The sequence below is a fragment of the Orbicella franksi genome, chromosome 6 (genome assembly GCF_964199315.1).
Source record: "Orbicella franksi chromosome 6, jaOrbFran1.1, whole genome shotgun sequence".
Taxonomy (NCBI): Eukaryota; Metazoa; Cnidaria; class Anthozoa; order Scleractinia; family Merulinidae; genus Orbicella; species Orbicella franksi.
In genome coordinates this window covers 23861870-23882115 of record NC_138150.1, presented here as the reverse complement: position 1 = coordinate 23882115, position 20246 = coordinate 23861870, and the positions used below count along the sequence as shown (strand labels likewise).

At 40.7% G+C, this 20246-nt stretch overlaps 1 protein-coding gene and 1 pseudogene across 1 annotated transcript; both read right to left on the bottom strand.

Annotated features, from left to right (window-relative positions):
• Positions 1-3867: 3867 nt before the first annotated feature.
• On the bottom strand, positions 3868-6078 carry LOC145490293 (BTB/POZ domain-containing protein 6-like; annotated as a pseudogene).
• A 6080-nt stretch (positions 6079-12158) lies between these two features.
• On the bottom strand, positions 12159-15970 carry LOC145489922 (BTB/POZ domain-containing protein 6-like). Its single transcript, XM_081469009.1, has one exon. It carries the CDS (start codon positions 15194-15196, stop codon positions 13862-13864), a length of 1335 nt encoding a protein of 444 aa, XP_081325135.1. The 5' UTR covers positions 15197-15970; the 3' UTR covers positions 12159-13861.
• Positions 15971-20246: the final 4276 nt, after the last annotated feature.

Below are 20246 nucleotides of genomic sequence, written 5' to 3'. Positions count from 1 at the left end.
TCTCGCACGTTGCGTCAACATTGGGTAAATTATAAATTCATGTGTCCATCCGCTTATTGACAATGAAAATTAGGCAATGAGCGTGCGAGAAGCCTGATTTTCTTTTTTTTCCCAGGCTTTTTTTTCGCAGCTTTCTAAAGTTACGTAAGTAACTAAGATGATCTCCAGTGTCTTTAAATCACTATCCTGCAGTTCAAATACGTGATCATTGACTTGCGTTACCGCCGCTTAATTTACTCTGACTGGTGTTTCCAGTTCAGCTATTGGTTAGGACGAAATAACTGATCTGTCATGAGACGGGAGTGTGAGCAGGTGACAGAGTGTGCTTAATTCAGTGTCGTAAGAAATGGCAGCTTCCAATGACTTTGTTCACTCTGGGACCAAGTTTTATTAATCCTCCAAGCCCTTCATTCCTGCCTTTTCTTATGGTGTGTCTGCTGAAAAAGGGCTTACAAAAGGGGGAGTCACGGGCACCCCACGACCCCCCTCCCCCCGAGGTGCGTCCCTGAGCATCTTTTCCTTATACAGAAAAAAGATAATACGAGTTTTTTTCGTGACTTTTATATGGAGATAGTAACGTCTACTTTTGGCGATGACTTAGATCGCTTTCGACAGGTCTGTACCTCGCTTGTTTTTGCTTTTGTTCCAACATACTGTTAACAAACCACGACACTTTTCCGCGCTCTAAACTCTGTTGGACTACAGAAATGCTCATAAAATGTTCAATGCCTAAACTCAAACGGCACCATCAATGAAGCGAGTGGTTTTACGAGTGGTCTTTAATTGTTATTGATATGGTGTATAAGATGGTAGACCATAGAATGTTATAAGCTATTTTCCTACTTAAATCACACGCGCATGACAGAACGAGAGATCAACGTTTCTGTGTGAAGATAGACTACGAGTAGCCTGAGTCTGTCCCTCTTTCGCTTGGTCCGTCGTGCGTGACACGAAAGAAAAAACTGCTATACGCGGCCATTTTTTCCTCGCGCTTTATTTACGGTCTCGCTAACGGACTAAGCGAAAGTGGGAATACTCGTAGTCGAGCATGAAGAAGTTCTTCGTCCCAAATTTTGCCACGTTTATGCCAGAATTTGGCTACTCTTGTCATTAATAATTATAATACATAAAGTTACACCTTGCCTGCCATAGAAAAACATTTTCCTAGAAGTTTTCCCTGGTAGATTTTTGTCTGCCCTTGTGAGGGGTGTTATTGAATCCCTGTGTATCACCTGGGTCTTACCCTTGTCGGTTACACAGGAAGGTCTTAGCGTAGGTCTATTCAAAATAACGTTTCCATCAGTACGATCGGTACCGTGCGGCTTCTCTCGAAAAAGAAAAGGTTGATGCTGAAATGGTAATGATTCTTGCGACTACAAGCTCCCTACGGGTCAAATAACACCGTGCTTCTCAGTCTGAGTTGATCTAATAAAGTCTCTTAAAGCTATTGCCAAGACCATGGTGTCGAAGAAATTGACGAATTGTTATTTGTTGCTGTCATCACGGCATACATGCTGATTTTCAGATCTCCGTTCACAGTTCCTGAAGTCCGGGCTATGAACTCTTTCTTCTCCGCCCTATTTAGGGGTTGAATCAAGGCTCAGCCTCTATATAGGGCGGGGAAGGGAGAGCTCAGGAACTGCACTACTGTCCTCCATGTTCTACAGTTTTCGCAGCACAAAAATTTGAACTAGTGTGATTACCGTGTCAAGCTGACTTAAGCCTCGTTATTCTAGGAAGGAAAATTAGACTCGATAAAAGTTGAAATGCTTATAAATTGTTTGGAAACAGGAAAGGACATTTGGTCTGACTTGGAAAGAAGCTTACTACAGTCAGAAGGGTCATAATACGTTATTGTAGTAGAGTTACTTTACTATTCATGTGCGAAACTCGTGGGAAGATGTACTCGACCCACTACCTCCGACCTAGAGACATGAATTATAAACCGGCCAATACCTTTCCGAAGTAATTTAAGACTAGACTAGAAGGGTCAGTCATCAATGAGTTTATAAATAAAGGAAGTACTTTAGGAACGTTGTGTTTACGAGCATTTAGACAACATTCAAGTGACTGTTGGTAACGTTGGTTTTAATATTTATTATTTGACTCTACTGTAACAAACAAAATTACTTTCACTTTCATTGCCCTTCCCCCTTCCTTTCCTGTTAAAAAAAATCAATCTACTTTACACACATGTGTAAATCACCACTGTAAGCATGGTGCTTGCCGTTGGATTGTTTCTTCGGGCGGTAGGATCATAGCCCAATTGGGATAGCATTTGCGCAACGGTTGTAAATGTATTCCAAAGCCTTCACTCCCTTTTGTGCTTTCTACACTAACCTTTGAACTGAAATATAATTATGAACCTCCTAATGTTTTTCTTTATACTACCGTAAACTTCCGAAAGTAACGACCCTTGTTACTTTCGGAATTAGTAGCCTTTGGGGCTCGTTACTTTCGAGGAGCAAAAAGCGTTATATAAAGTTGGTACGACTGGGCTTTTCCAGTTTAAATCTATATTGCTGCCACATGGCTGAGCTCTTCATGTCTAGACCGCGTTGTGAGTGGTGGGCAGGAATGCTAGTTATATCAGATACCATAAACTATTTCTACTTCATTTACGCACTGCTACGTTAGTCTGATTTAACAATATCTCGGCCGAGTTTTAAATTTAAATTTGAAGAAACGTTCTTATTTATACGCTCTTGGTGAAAATGGTGTTAATTTGAATCAAAGTTCCCTATATTACGTTCCTGTTACTTGAAGACGATTCTTTCTACGGGTTTTGTTTTAACTGGGCGAGACATTAACTCATGTGATGAAGCACGAATTGGTATTTTCACTACGCTTCGTGGCATAAGCAATACCTTCCCTTGTTGTGGAGTTCCTTAAATCAAGTTACCATACCTAACTTGCACCTGACTATTGATTGGAAAAATAAATATACTATTTAACCTGGGTCTCACTATTTTCGGGGAGGGGGTGTTGGGGTGGGGTCGCTGTTTTCGGAGGGCTCGCTACTTTCGGGATTTATTATACATTGAACTCAGGCCCAGTTCAGACATCGTGCTTCTGCCGTGCCGAACTAAATTCAGGAATTAAGTTCGACAAAAGCACGGCAGAAGCACGGCGTCTGAATCAAACTTTTGAATTAAGTTCGACAAGCTCTGCCGTGCTACACGACTCTGGCACGGCAGCGATTCAAACGTCGTGCTTTTCCCTCGCTAAACAAAATTCATATATTATATTAATGTATTTTGGCGGGTTGCGTTCCCACGGGGAGTTAGGAGGAGAATTGTTACGCGGCATCAGTAAATTCTGAATTTGGTTCGACTCTGTCGCGACGTCTGAATCAGAGCTGTTTTCCTGCCGTGCTGCGGTCGAACGTAATTGCAATTTAGTTCGGCACGGCATAAGCACGACGTCTGAACTGGGCCTCACTAACTCTTTTTTGATTGGCCGAAAGCGTACAGTGAATTTTCGAAATCAGTGCCTCTGACGTCATCTTGCTATAGCCTGGATTATACAATTATCATGTCAAGGACACTCAAGGTCACGGGTAATCGATAATCATGTCATGTATGACCGCAGTTCTTTTATTTTCCTTAGTTTAATCATGTCAAATTCGCGCGCTTTGTGTTGCTTGCCGTCAGTGAAGAAGCAAAACCATGACTTCCAGTTTTTTTAGTTCAATGTATAATAAAACAATTATTAGATTCGGTTTTTGTGATATCTAGGATAATCAAGGTCTCGGTAAGAGTTATCAGCCTCAGCCTTCGGTTTCGGCTGATTACCTCTACCTCGACATTGATTATTCTGCATGTCACAAAAACCTCATCCAATAATTGTTTATTGGATGAGGGGGGATCATTACTTTCGAAAGTTACGGTATATTATTAGTGCAACAGTCGACAACAGCAACAATCCTTTTAGTTAATTTAAATACGATTTTGTTCAAAGCAACAGGTTTGCTTGTGGGGTCGTGTATCAAGCTAAAAGTTAAAGAAAAAACAAACATGTATAGTAATAATACCAATTATATACCTATATATAATTTACATTAATAAAACTTAAAATCCATCACGTTCTTCCTTTGCGTTTGAATCGAGGTCGCATTGAAGTCTAACTGTTTAATAAGGCATAAACTTCCTGTTCAGGTCGTATTTGCTACATTCTCAGTACACTTTCAAACATATATCTTTAATAAGTAGCCGAATTGTAACTAAATCAGGACTTCAAGGGGCAAACCTGGAGGAAAGTAGGATCGAACGAAGTTCTTAAGGGCAAGGTGCAAGAAGTACTCTTGAACATCAAACTCTGTATTGTAAAAATTATAAGACGGGCTTACTTTCTTAACCCTATAAAGGAAAGCTTTAGCCTATCCAAAGAGCAGGAAACTGGCCTCTTGAAAGACCAGTCCAGTTATTTACACCCCTTGAAGTACGGAAGGTAACTCGTATACCTTGAGACTCAACGAATGTTTGTCCTCCTTCTCCATACCATGACGAGGGGCCCTCAATAAACGACTCTAACTTGTACTCCTTATTTTTCTCCAAACAAACAGGACAATCAAACTGTACATCAAAGCCGTAATAAGTTTCGGTTTCGTCCTTAACAGAGGCGTAGACTCCAGATTGTTTTACAAGAGAAAAGCCACCCGTGGTATCTTTCACTTCTGTGGCAACAGTGTACTCTCCACCTTCAGAACCAAAATGTTGAACTCCGTATAACTTGATGGGCTTGTCGACAGTGAAATTAATACAGTCAGGATTACCGGTGTACCTCCAAGGGCCACCCTCATTTGGCGGAAGAAACTTCTTAAATCTGCGGCACCGATCTTTAGCGAATCCAATCCTTGAGCTTGTGAGAATGGTAAAGAAGATGCTAAAACACCATTGTAGTGTTTCATCATATCGCCAACCTCTTTAAAAGTAAGAACGTGAGAATCAAAGACAAAAGAGACAAATTCCTTTTCCGACATCAATGGGAATCGTATCGCTTTTACGATCTCTTCTCCAAGAATTCGTCTCTTTTCGTCTCCATCACGACTTGTCCCTTGCCTCTCACCTTCCTTTGCGGCCCAGAGGTCAACAGCTTTAAACAGTTCCACTTCCTTCACGTTCAAATTTTCCCTCTTCACAAGAGACTCGACTACAGATCGCTCAACTGTGACAAATTCATCTGACGTCACAGCTTCTTCTGTCTGCTTCTCGATCACCTCCCAGCATCGATCTTCCAAATCTTTATCTTTAAATTTCTGAGAGTGTGGCAGAATCCAAAATACGTTGGATGCTTTCAAATTGTCGCGCAGATATGAGGTACATTTCTCAGCGAGGGAAGGCACCATATATTTGTTCGCCAAGTACAGCACTTGCATCACATTATTTCCGCTCAAGTTCGCTTCGTCGGTGTACATGAAACGAAACAACTCCAACAGACTCTCGCAGTCACAGTCAGGCAGTTCAATAGAGTCTGTAGTCTCCGCCATTTGACCATAGAACGTGGCATAGAACACAGGACTGCTGATTGCAAGCACAAACTTGTGAGCTGGGATCACCTTCTTACTTTCACTTTCGCCAGTCGACACTGGAACAACAAATTTCACATCACTCAATAACTCGTTGTTGAAAATAAACGTGGTCCTCTCTACAATAGTTGATCGTTTCGTCTGCCAGGTCTCTTCAACAACAGCCATCGTTGTTTTTCTTGGTCTTTGCAGTTTTACTGCATACAGCAGTGTTTCGAGCTCTTCGCACGCCTAAAGCGAAACAGGAATAAGAATAAGAGGAAGTGCTACCACTGGACAATTGCGACTGCTTGCAGGTTACTGCTTGTCACACAACAACACGATCGTGTGTCACGCAGGAACTTGCAGTCTCACGTGATCTCACGTCCGTCGATAAAAAATCGCGCCCAAAGTCCTGCATTGGAAAACAGCAAGCTATACCCTTGGTTGCACGCGTTTTCGTCAAGGTACATTCAAATCAACTTTTCTTAACCTAAGATGCCAAAAAGAAACCTAAACTGATTCACACCACAGCTGTGCAGTAAGGGACTGTGCAATAATTACCTGGAGTGGGGGGGGGGGTTGGAAAATTAGAGGGGGGAAGGATAGGAGAAAATGACAACAAGAGAGAGGGGTTCGGATGTAAAATCTAATACATACAGGGAGGGAGCATTACTTTTTCATTCCTTTTTGCAAAATGGAAAAGTAGTGGAAGAGTTATTAGAGTTCATTGGAATAGAACTGACAAATTTGTCAACTCTAAGGTGTTCTGATCTATGAGCTGTTGTTTTCCTAACTGTCATGAAGTAGGAAAGGAATTCCTCTGTTATATATATTTTAAGACAGTGCTACTTTATTTGTGCTAGGATTTAATAAAACAGGAAACTTTAATTAAAAGTTGCAAAAGTAGCACTTTAATGCTATTCAATGAAAAAGAAAGACAACGGTAGCACACATGGCATCATAATTTAGCAGAATGAAAAACCCATCTGTTGAAAGTTTGATAGCAATACAAATTTAGAGCATGGTAAATAAAACACAGTATGATTAAATTGAGTTTCAAAAAAAAAGCTCAATCAGTCAGGAATTCCTAAATAATACTTTCAGTTTCTCCAACAAAGCCTCTAGAATTCGAAAGATCTCATATTAAAGTATGGTAAATACAAACAGTATGATTAAATTGAGCTTCACTATAACAGTCCAGAGTAAACTCAGACCCAAGCTCAGAGTCCAGTGATCCTGATGACTCTTCAAATGACTCTTTGACATACGTCGAAGAGCGGTGTCTGACATTTGCAGACTGCAGACTGCAGACTACAGATTACAGACTCCATACAGTGGCTCAAAGATAATGGATTACAAGATGTTGACTGAGGACTGCTGGCCGCAAATCTTGGAGACCACAGAGCTTATTCTGACATAAATCCTGTCGTATTGAAATTTTGACTCGTTGGCCACGTATTAGACGATATGGGTATGTGTTGATAGTGTAACTCTCAAGATTACTCGAAGATGACTGAGGAAGGCATACTGAGGTCCGGCATATTGAATCGAACGTTGGAAAATCGAACTCAATCGAACTCAATCCATGGATTGAGTTCGATTGAGTTCGATTGAGTTCGATTGAGTTTCGGCAATTGAGTTCGATTTCCGAACCAATCGAACTTAATCGAACTAATCGAATCTAATCGAACTCATCGAACTCATCGAACTAATCGAATTAGATTGCGTTTGATTAAGTTCGGCAACCGAACTCAATCCAAGGATTGAGGTCACGTTCAGTTGGATCGGTGAATAAATTCGCTTGAATAAGGCTTACTTTATGTGGTCTGGACGCGTCAATACTGTACCCCAGCTCTGGTAAACCTACACTACAAAGCAAGCCCATCGAAAACAGGTTTCTCTCATCCTTTTTTATACTGATTATTCAATAACAAAAACGAACTTCCATTATTGTTGCGTATTAAGGTAACTTGCAGTAGCAAAACGACAACTTGAAGTGTTACTTTCATAAAAAAATACAAGCAAATTACTACTAGCGACACAGGCAACGGTATTCAACAGCTGGATAATTATGAAAAATAGCTTTCTATCAATATATATTATTCTTTCAAAATCATCGAGGACAATAAAAAGTGATTTGGAGAGAAAAAGGTTTAGAATCGTCAGTGTGTTGGAAATCTAGGAACATCTTACTGTCATGATAGAAAGGATAAATAATAAATGCAACAATAAAATTAATTTTTTTCCTCAGGTCAAAATCAAAGTAGACAAGTGAATGATCCTGTGTATTGATTTCTAGAGCGTCAATGATTATCTATATTATCAAAAGTATACTGGCCGGGGTATGAGGATGACGAGGCACTGTTCTTGTGGATAAAAGTAGAGCTCATTGAACCTTCTGGCCCCTCACATTGGTTCCTCTATGTATTTGCACTCACGGAATCTATAGGAAATCAAGAGTTTGAAAATCGAACGTTCGATTGAGTTCGACTGTACAATTTTTTTGTGTGTGAGTTCGATTCTGTTCGAGTATAGGCGTACGGGCTCCTTCGGACCTGGGGGGAGGGGGTGGGGGGCGGTGACCTTATTAACCTAAAAAATTACACAGTGCCCGAAAGCATGCGTTGTGCAAATGCACTCAAATCGCAGTAAAAACAAGAACGTTCACAATTCTCACTGCTAATAAATCTATTATCATTCCAAAATTACTATGGAGTCCCGATTTTTCGAACCTCTGAGGGAAACGAAAATTGGTTCGAAAAATCGGATAGTTCGAGAAATCGAGGTAAAATTACAGTGTTCGACTGAGGAGAGGGAAACGACTTTTGTTTCGAGTTATCAGGAGGTTTGAAAAAATGAGGGCTCGAGAAATCGGGATTGCACTGTAGTTACAGCCTAGTAAAATCAGAAAGTTATAAAAGAAACAGTAAATTCTTCCTCGTCCGAGAAGAAAATTTAAAACGGCTCTTTGTGGAGCCATTTAAGACGGGTCTTTTCAGAGCAACCACAAAAACAAAAGTCTAGGTCTTAGCTTGCTTTGATTCTGTCATTGTTTTGTTGATGGAAGTAATATCCATCTCGTAGATTTCCACGATACACATTTAAACGATATATGGCTTTTTCAAAACAGATTTCCTGGAGCATTAGATCATTTGACCTTAACTCCGTCTTGACAAGGCAAACGTCAGAGAAAGTAGCCTACAAGCCTGGCTTTGACTACCTTTCAGACTGTTTTCTCCCAAGTACTTTTGCCCGAATCATCAGCGTTTTGCCCGAATAATGCCGTGTATTTTTAGATCTTAAGAAGGCCTTCGATACTGTGGACCATACTATTCTTCTTTCGAAATTACAAGCTTATGGTATTCAAGGTTCCACAAACCAATGGTTCTGCTCTTATTTAAAGAACCGAACCCAAACGTGTTTAGTAAACGGGAATAAATCTTCTAAAATGTTCCTTCGCTGTGGTGTTCCACAGGGAACGATTCTTGGGTCCCTTCCTTTTCCTATTATATATAAATGATCTGCCTAATTGTGTCCAGCATTCCCAACCAAGGATGTACGCCGATGATACTAGTATACTTTTGCTGGTAGTGATGTTGATGAAATGAATAATTGTATTAATCTTGATTTGGAGAGAATTCGTGTGTGGCTTGCAGCCAACAACCGAACTTTAAGTATGACAAAGACAGAATTCCTACTGATTGGTTCTAAGCAAAGGTTATTGAATTCTACAGCGAATCCCACTGCCACAATTAATCAGTTCCCGATAAAGCAAGTCTCGACTGTAAAATCCTTAGGCGTACACATTGATGAACATCTTACTTGGGAGTGTCATATCAACGAGCTTGCTAAAAAGATTGCTTCCGGTATAAGCGCCATTAAACGTATTAGGTATACGGTTCCATATAAGACTCTACTCTCCATCTACAATTCATTGGTCCAACCTCATCTAGATTACTGCAGCTCGGTGTGGGGATCCTGTTCTGAGAGTCTTTCTCAAAAATTACAAGAATTACGATCGTAGTACCAATGAATTGTTGCGAATAGTAAACTGGGTTAAATTGGACCGTCAACGCCTTGTTGATAAATCAATAATGATGTATAAGATTGTAAATAGTATGGTTCCGGACTATCTTAGTTCGCACTTTGTCTTCCGTTCCGATACCTTAACCTATAACTTAAAGGATAGTGACTGTTCGCTTGCCATTCCACGGCCCCGCACTAATCATTGTAAAAGAAGTCTGTCCTACAGTGGAGCTGTACTGTGGAATAGTTTACCCTAGGATAGGCGTCAGTCACCCTCTGGTGGATGAATTTAAATCTAAGGTGAAGAATTATGATTTTGAGGGTAATCTTATGTAAGTTTTTTTGCTTTTATACACGGCTACCTTGTAAAGCAGGTGTTTTATCATTTCTCTTGTTGTAGTAGTTATTAGTGATTTATTAGTGAGGGTCCCCAATGGGTTTGGCAGGATGCGGGATTTGGCTTCTTTTCGCCGTGATATTTGGGATTTGAGCAGAAAACAGGGGCGGGAAGCGGGAATTACAAATACGAGCGGGAGCGGGATTTCGTGTTTTTATGGGGTTAGGATGTGAGATTCGCAAGGGGAACGGAACGGGATACGGGATTTCAATTCTTTCGTGACCTGATAAATTGAGCAGCGCGAAAACCGCAAGCTGGCAGAAACCCGGGCGGAAACGAACCTTTTGTGCGTATAGCTGTGTCAGGTTTCAAGTAATGAATAGCAACGGCTCTGTACCCTGTCAGGTCAGGTTCTGTCAAACGTATCCATTATCGCTTGACTATGTTAACATCATAAAACTGTAGCGACATTTTCGACACGTGCGTCTGTAATCCTGAGCCCCCGATCCTCTCTAGTTTTTTAGCCAGTTTCGACCTTTCCTAGAGCGCTTGGCTTGGTTTGGCCAGGATGGCCACACCGGATGGCGGTGATAGTGATTTACCGAACGACATTATAAATTGCATAGCCATATGTTACGAAAAAGATGTGCAAGCGGGAGTGCCTTCATTCGGAAAGAAAAGTACTGAGCCCAGATTTCAAGTAAAGTGAAGACGCTGAAAGCTTTGAAAGAAACTGTCAAGTGTACAATATTCGAAAATTGACAATCCGTTGTTGCTCTCTCGTAGTTTGTGATTCGTTCAATCATTCAAGACATAAAGGTTCATTTTTTCAATAACAACATCTTTACAACAGCAACATTGCCACGCCATATCACCTTGAAGGCGTGCTCATTCCCTACTTATCCATGATTCATTGCGATCATAGTGCGTGACGGGATATCACGACACATGTAATGAAATCCGTGATAGTCAAGTGTGTTTACGGGCCATCTCTTGAATATGGGAATGACCAATCTTTTTCTTTCACTGATACGTGGACAAAAGAAAGCAAAAGATGTACATTAAACTGTTTAAAAGAAACGTTATTATCATTTGTACTTACTTATCTGTCCGGGGGGGGGGCAATCCCTTATATGGGCTATGTGGGTATGTGCGGCCCCACAGGGTAGGGTTTTTCAGCAGTTTTGGTCATAAATAGGGTATCGATTTTGGCCATTTTGGTTATAAATAGGGTATCGTTTTAGCACTCTAGTCTTGAATTGGGTGTGTTTCTTAGAAGAAGCTACCTTTTCATCTTTATGGATAAAACCGTCAACAAAAGTCTTCATAACTTATGTTTGGGGCAACTGTGTCAGCCGCAACGGTCAAAAATAGACTATCGAATTTTTGGACAGGTCATAAATAGGGTAGCAAAAAACGCAGATTTTGGTCATAAATATAGCAAGGGTTTTGGGAAGTGGGCCACAAACCCCAACCAACTTTCCTGGAAGTACCCCTCGGGGCTTATCTACTACCCATTGAATCCTTTTGTGATCTTTTGTGCCATGTCTATTTTAAAAAAGTTTTGTCAACTTAATTATTAATTTAAGAAATTAATAATTAACGCAGAAACGTCTTTGAAAAGTGGGCGGGATTGGGATTTCCAGGCAAAAAAGGGTGGGATGGCGGGATTGACAGGAAAAATTGGGCGGGAAAGCGGGATCTGAGAACCCTATTGTGGACCCTCGTTAGTTAGGTAGTTAGATTAATTTAATTTAATATTATTAAGTCCTGAAGGAAATACCGTGTCTAAATAAAGATTTTACCTTACCTTTACCTAAAAAAATTCAAACATTTCTGTAACTGGGGGGGCTGCAGCCCCCGGCCCGTACGTCTATGTGTTAGAGTACCGAACACAATCGAACTTAATCCACGGATTAAGTTCGATGAAGTTCGATGAGTTCGATTAAAAAACAGTTCGATTGGGTTCGATTCACTATGCCGGGTGAGGTACGATTATGAGCCGTTTAGCTTCAGTAGTATCTTTTTCACACGACAAAAAAGGAAATGAACGTAATAATGGAAGACGCGCGTTCACTTCGATATGGATGCCTGGGCATCCATATCGAAGTGAACCCGCGTCTTTCATTATTACGTTCATTTCCTTTTTTGTCGTGTGAAAAAGATGCTACTGTAAGCTAAACGGCTCATAATCGTACCTCAGTATGCCTTCCTTGGTCATCTTCGAGTAAACTTGAGAGTTACACTGTCAACATATACCCATGTCGTCTTTTACGCGGCCAAAGAGTCGTAATTTCCCGTTCTCTTCAACAATAGCCATCGTTGCTTGTCTTGATCTTTGCAGTTTAATTCGTTATAGCAATGTTTCGAGCTCTTCTCTTGTCGAAAACGAAACAGGAATAAGAATAGGCGGAAGTACTACCACTAGACAAGCAGCCTTTGATGTTCCTGCTTACCAATATCTCACGCAACTTCTTTAATTACTAAGAGTCTTGGAATCAAAATAAACCAAAACCCTGTAGCAAGCCGGTTTCTACCATGAGTGCCATGAAATCTCTAGGTGTACATATTGATCAGAATCAAGAGTGCGAATATCATATTAAATTTAAGAGATTTCCAAAAAGATTGACTCTGGCATAAGTGACAAACACATATAAGCTGATATCAGGAATTTTGTTCCCTATGAGATACTTTATACTCTTAACATTTTTAATTCATTAATTCAACCTTGTCTCGATTATTGTAGTGTATTATGAGCATGCTGTTCAATGAGAGACTCACAGAAATCACAAAAGCTCCACTGATCTTGCTACGCGTATCATAACCTTGGCTCAAGTTATGATAGTGATACTGATGAACGTTTTTGTGATTTAATTGACGCAAACTTAATCATCAACGGGCCGTTAGTCAAGCGATTATGTTGTTCAACACCTTATCCACCAGACTGCGCGAGATGGTTTTAAAATGAAATTAAAAGATAACACATTCCAAAACGAACTCGTAGAGTAATTTTCAGATATTTACACGACCTCCTTGTGAAGTTGGTTTCACATTAATTAACTACTATAGTTAGTTTGTTAGCTTATATACTTAATGTGTTTTATCTCTTGTAATAATTTTATAGTTCATCTCCATAAAATACCGTGTTAAAATAAAATTGTATTACTTTTTAACACTATTGACGCTATTAAACCAATTCAAGTTAACCGGAGAGCAGTGATTGGCACATTACTCAAAACCGAACTCATTTGACTCGTAAATCAGGGGACCTTGTTCAGTCAGAGCTCAGAAAAATCACACACTGATACAAATGAACATTTTCTACTCTACTTTATTTACTTTGCAAACCTACTTGACAAGCCACGACGACGTGACAAAACCTACGTTACAATAGATATGTTAACAGCTACATTAAGCTGAGTGAAAAGCTGAGTCCATTGAATATAGCAATGTTTATTTCAAGTGAAGCGAACAAGAAACTTCAATGAAAATCAAATGATTTAACAACTTCACTATTGGGAAGATCACTAGACCGGTTTTGATTGTAATAACACACCAAGAAATCTTTCAAGAAATGAAAAAACCTAAATCACTTCTCTTCAATACTCGGGGGCACCCAGCGGATCGTTTCGGTAAGTTATCTTATTGAAAGTTATCTGTTCGGAAAAGCTTTCTTCCTTGTCACCTTGAACTTTCGTGAGATGAGAAATTGAATGGTTTAGGATTGATAAAAATGTCCTTTTGGGTACCGAAAAAATGTCAGCTATGATCTTCGGAAAGGATCAGAGCTAAGGTTTTCGGGAAATGGCCAAAACAAGCCCTAATATATTCGAGAAGACCCAAGTTCCCCTAGACTGACCGAACAGATAAAAATTGCATAGCGCAGCTAAAATTAACCTACAGAGCTTTAAAAGAACTCCAGATAGTCTAAAACGGTGTTTTAAAGCATTTGTCACAAAAACGTCCTTTGGTGCACCTGAATACTGAAACTAAACTAAAGCGAAAATAAACGCGGGAAACTGGCCTCTCGTTTCAGATGTTGAATTAGAGCTAGCACCTGATGAAGTAAAAGTGAATCGTACTCCCTCGCATTGAACAGATGTTCGCCCGAAGTTTCCATACCACGAGTTAGGGCCCTTGATAAGCGAGACTAACTTATACTTCTTATTTTCCTGCAAGCATAATGGACGATCAAACTGCACATCAAAACCATAATATTGATTATACTCTAACTTGTCCTTCTCTGAAGCGTAGGATCCCGATTGTTTCACAAAAGACGAATCATCTGCACTATCCTTAATTTCTGTGACAACAGTGTACTCGCCAAATTCAGAACCAAAATGCTGAACTCCAATTAAAGTAACAGGCTTGGAGACAGAGAACTGAACACTGTCACGATTGGAACCACGGTGACGCCACATATCATTACCTGGAGGGAAAATTTTGTCAAATCTTTGGCATCGATATCCAACGTAGCAAATCCTTTTAACCTGTATGAATGGTAAAGATGATGTTAAAACACCACCATAATGTTTCATCATGTCCTCTGTCTCTTTGGAAGATAAAATGTGAGAATCGATTACAACAGAGGCAAACTCCTTCAGCGACATCAATGGAAACCTTATCTCTTTCACGATCTCTTCTCCCAGAATTCTTCTCTTGCCATCGCCTTCAGGAGTTAATCCTTGCCTCTCACTTTCTTTCGTGGCCCAGCGATCAACAGCTTTAAACAGTTCCACTTCCTTCACATGCAACTTTTCTCTCTTCACAACAGACTCGACTACAGATCGCTCAACTGTGACAAATTCATCTGACGTCACAGCTTCTTTTGTCTGCTTCTCGATCACTTCCCAGCATCGATCTTCCAAATCTTTATATTCAAATTTCTGAGCGTGCGGCAGAATGCAAAACACGTTGGTTGCTTTCAAATTGTCCCGCAGATATTCGGTACATTTCTCAGCGAGAGAAGGCACCATATATTTGTTCGCTAAGTACAGCACTTGCATCACATTACTTCCGCTCAAATTCGCTCCGTCGGTGTACATAAAACGAAACAACTCCAACAGACTCTCGTAGTCACAGTCAGGCAGTTCAATAGAGTCTGTAGTCTCCGCCATTTGACCATAGAACGTGGCATAGAACACAGGACTGCTGATTGCAAGCACAAACTTGTGAGCTGGAATCACCTTCTTACTCTCACTTTCGCCAGTCGACACTGGAACAACAAATTTCACATCACTCAAGAGCTGGCTGTTGAAAATAAACGTGGTTCTCTCCAGCATAGTTGATCGTTTTGTCTGCCAGTTCTCTTCAACAACAGCCATCGTTGCTGGTCTTGATGTTTGCAGTTTTATTCGATACAGCAATGTTTCGAGCTCTTCTCTTGTCAAAAGCGAAACAGGAATAAGAATAAGAGGAAGTGCTACCGCTGGACAACTGACCGTTGGTATTTGCGACTACAGGTTCCTGCTTGTCACCCAACAACATATCTGTTTTACGCTGTTGTTGTGTCACGCGGTAACTTGCAGCCATAACAAATTTGTATGAAATAATCTCGCCCATTGGAAAATTCGATGCCGTCATCTTGGGTCTTGGATTGTAATTGGATGCCTACTCCCTCGCATTCCTCGGCAAATTTTTCCTTGCCCCAACCCTTCACAGCTACCAAATCCAAAATGGCGACCCACGAAAATGTGCACTCGCGCGCCAATAATACGCCTGCACTGCAGGTTAACTTTTTTCTGCCATCGACGCCAACCGGAGTAATCTCTTGTCAGTACTCATAGAATCCTTTGACTAATCATAGGCTGCAAGGGGGGCTGTAGCACCCTAAACGAAACTTTATGAGGCGGAGAGGCCTCAGCCCCACTCCCCCCATGTTTCGGTGCCGAAAATAACGCCAGCGGAGCATAAAGTTGGTTTGACAAAATATTCCGTTTCGTGATCTGCCCGAAGTACGTCAGATTAAATATATAAGAATCATTTGCGGAGCTCTCAACAAAACTCCTGTCACCAAAACGCTACTAAGAGAGGTCCACAAAATGTTAAGGTTGTATTTGGCATTACCTGTGGCATTGGTCACTTCCGAGCGCACATTTTCTGCCCCAGGAAGACTAAAAACCTGTCTTAGAAGCACCATGAAACAGGATCGTCTAAACAACTGCCTTCTCCTGTATTGTCATAATTCTTTTACTTATCGAAAAGAAGTTTGTTTGTGCAAACGGACGAGGCAGAAGACATTTTGGAAAATACGAGTAGAGGTATGCGCTTGGCTTAACGATGAGGTCGATGAGCACCGCCATGTTTCAAAACGCCACGCCGTCTCTGCTCATTCATAAATCAGGGGACCTTGTTCAATCAGGGTTCCGGATAAGCCAGCATTCAAGTGGACACAGTTTTTCACTCTACATACCCTGCTTGACAAGCAGCTACAGTACTGTACGGGTCCGCAAATGATCCCAACACCGCAGATGATTCCAAAATTGGACCCCAAATGATCCCGAACCGGAAATGATCCCCATATTGGACCGCAAATGATCCCGATCAAAAATATGGAATGGCATGGATTTATAATAATGGCTTAAATAATGGATTAAATAATGGCCTACAACTACCGTCCATTTCATACTTTCGTCTGTATTTTTGTTACTAGCCACGGTGCTATGAATGGCACCACGGAATTACCCAAATACTAATAATAATAATAATAATAATAATAATAATAATAATAATATAATAATAATAATAATTGTCGCGGCTAATCGCCGTCGCAAAGTACAGCAACGACACAGCTCAACAAGGTCGAACCGAAAGCATGCATTGGCGCCTGTGGCAGCCGCTATACGGTCCATGTGGAACCTTGGAGCACAGCTTACAGCCAGCTGGAATCAGCTGTATGTTGGTTTTTGCTGAGGGAGGAAAACCGGAGAACCCGGAGAAAAACCCTCGAAGCAGAGAAGAGAACCAACAACAAACTCAACCCACTTATGGCGTCGGGTCCGGGAATCAAACCCGGGCCACATTGGTGGGAGACGAGTGCTCTCACCACTGCGCCATCCCTGCTCCCCCATAAGACCCCTGCTCCCCCATGGACTTGGATTGCAGGCAGGAAATTTGATTTCTTTGCAATTTTAAAATTATCTCCAGATTCGTGTTGACAACACAACATATGCTACATATGCTTCCTTAGCTAAACATTGGTATTTCATATTTATAGTAAGATCCAATTTTATGAGTCCATTAACGTCACCCGGCTGGCAACAACAGAAACAACAGCAACAAGAGCTCAATGATTGTTGTCAGAAAGCTTTTTTCTCCAGGTATATATGGAATTTAATAGCGGAGCTCCGGCGGCCCGAAGGGCCGCCAAGTGGAGCCCCATACTCATGTGGGAAAGAAAAAGAAACCCATGAATGAATTTTCTCATGGTTTTCATGGCTAACGGTATTGCTCTTGGGCGCGTACGCACGACGACGACGACGGCGGCGGCGGCGGCAGAGTTGCCCAACATGGCGGCCATACTCCAGCTAATTGCTTGACAGAGACATGCACCCTCGGTTTGCAGCGTAACTCTTTGATATTGGACATCCATGTTATGGTCAATTGACATGTGTCAAAACAAGGTATCCGCTGACCAGTATCATGTGACCATATCGCGGGCTCAAGTTTAGAGCTCATCGAGTTCACGTGGTTTTTGAAGTTAACTGCTGACCAAGTGCTGGTTTTTGATTAGATCGCGGGCTCATGTCACCTTAACTTGCTGGCCGGGTTGTTCGAAAGTCGGTTAACGCTAACTCAGGATTATAAAAGTTAACCAAAGTGTAAATTTTCTTGTATACAAATGTTTTCCTCTGCTTTTTGTGTATTATGAGGACCTTGAGATAATTGAAACTCAAAACAGAAGGCCAAACAACAGAAATGGAAAACTCCATCGTAAAGTTTCAAAACTCAAATTAAAATTCTCGCCTATCTTGGGTTAGCTTAATTGGGCTTTGAACAACCCGGCCCAGGAGCTCCGCTTTTAGGCTTGGCTAAATCTATATATTAGTGTTTTTCTAAGTCAATAGCCTTCGAAAACCAAAAAACCAAGTGTGGAATATTTCTTTTGAAATGATGAAACATTTTTTTTGTGTGTGTGAATTTTTTTATATGTTTTCACCATCCTCTGATATAAATCCGTGCCATTCCATATTTTTGGTCGGGACTGATTTGCGGTCCAATATGCGGATCATTTGCGGACCCGTACGCTAAGTAAAATGCTGAGTCTCATTTTAATTAGTGGCCAGCTGTGTTCATGTTCATGTGCGAATCTGATCGCCTGTCACAGTTTTCTATTTAACAAATAGATTCCATGTTTGCAGTGCGTCTGTTCAGTTTTACTAGAATTCTACTAGTATACTAATGCAAATGCTGTAATCTGATTGGCTGAGCCATTGAACACTTTCAGCCATTAGTGTGCAGTGGCTGGAGGTCGTCTAGGAAATGGTGTTTTTTTTTCCTTCGTTTTCCAACGTTTTGGAGGAAAGTTTTGATGCAAATGGATAAGACTAAACGAAGTCTAAACGAAGGACATTTACGGTTTCTTGACTTTTACAAAAGTTGAAATTATTGAAAAAACTGATGCGCGCGCACACAATTTCAATTTTAAATGACACTTCAATCCGAGAGATCTTTCTCAGGCGCAAAGTTTAATAATACGTCAAGAAATAATTGCAGATCGTCATTTGAAGTAAATTTTAGTAAGAATTCTACTGAAACAATTAGGTTATTCGCTCTCGATTTCTATGAGGTGTTAGTTGATTCGGCCTACGGCCTCATCAACTATCACTTCATAGAAATCTCGAGCTCATAATCTAATTGTTAATTAGTATAAATTTACAATCGTTCTATCACGAATGCCGTTCGCTGATTGGCTACGTTACACACTATCTATTCTCAGTTGTAGATGGTGCCTAGCAGTGTGCGCTTGTCAACGAACTCGACCTCAAGAATATAAAATGGGGCACACGGCGAGCAGGTAGGCTAAAGCTCGTGTGTCACCGATGTTCCACCACGTTTGGACGTCATCTGTTATCTCAGCGCTGAGTACAGTAAGATTTTCGTTCTAGTGTCCACATCGCCTAATGAATTTTCAGCAAGGCACAAGGACTCTGGTCTGGGGCTTGAAAATTACGTAACAAATCATTTAGAACTCTAAACTTATCAAAATCCCGTGCTCCCGATGCTAATATCGGGACAGAATATAAGCCGATATTAAATTGTAAACGGTCCCTTTCGGCAATAGAGTGCCAAAAAGGCGCCATTTTGCGGCAAGCTTAAGATGAAATTCCCTGACATTTTTCTGACTTTGAACAGGGATTTAGAAATTCCCTGACATGATAAAAAACTAGCTGACTTTTCCCTGACCTCGAATAAAATCTAATTTTCCCTGACCGTGGCAACCTTGCACTAGTTTGACTGTTTCCCGACCGCCAGTGCATGTTACGTCGCAAAACTAGGGACTTCCAAAAGATCTAAGGGAGCCCTGACATGCGGAAAATGTGATTTGTGAATCAACAACAATAAACAACAACAAAAACTTTTATTTCATCAGGCTAGAGTTAAAAATTACAATGTTTTGCTTGAATAAAAACAACAATGATAGGGGTGCTGGCTACACGAAATAACGTAAGAGTTAAAATAGAAACATGTTGCCTCCTATTGTGTAGATAACAGGAAATCCAGTAGTTTACCAATATTGATCTCCTGAACATAAAACTCCATGCACATACAAATTATAGACCGGGCTACTTTCTAAGAACAAGAAAGATGGGCCCTTCCTAGAAACAAGCAAACCGAGGCACGTACCTCAGTCTTTTTTTCGTTTTTGTTGGTTATCGTAATCCATAATAAATTAAACACCCAAAATAATTATCAAAAGCATTTAACCGTGGACATTGCCTCAATCATGATTTTTTTTCATGGACATTGCCTCAGTCATAATTTGTCTCATGGACATTGCCTCAGTCATGATTTTTTCATGGACATTCCCTCAATCACCATTTTTTCATGGACATTGCCTCAGTCATAATTTGTCTCATGGACATTGCCTCAGTCATGATTTTTTCATGGACATTGCCTCAGTCATCATTTTTTCATGGGCATTGCCTCAGTCATCATTTTTTCATGGACATTGCCTCAGGCATCATTTTTTCATGGACATTGCCTCAGGCATCATTTTATCATGGACATTGCCTCAGTCATCATTTGTTTCATGGACACTGCCTCAGTCATCATTTGTCTCATGGACATCGCCTCAGTCATGATTTTTTCATGGACATTGCCTCAGTACATAATTTGTCTCATGGACATTGCCTCAGTCATCATTTTTTCATC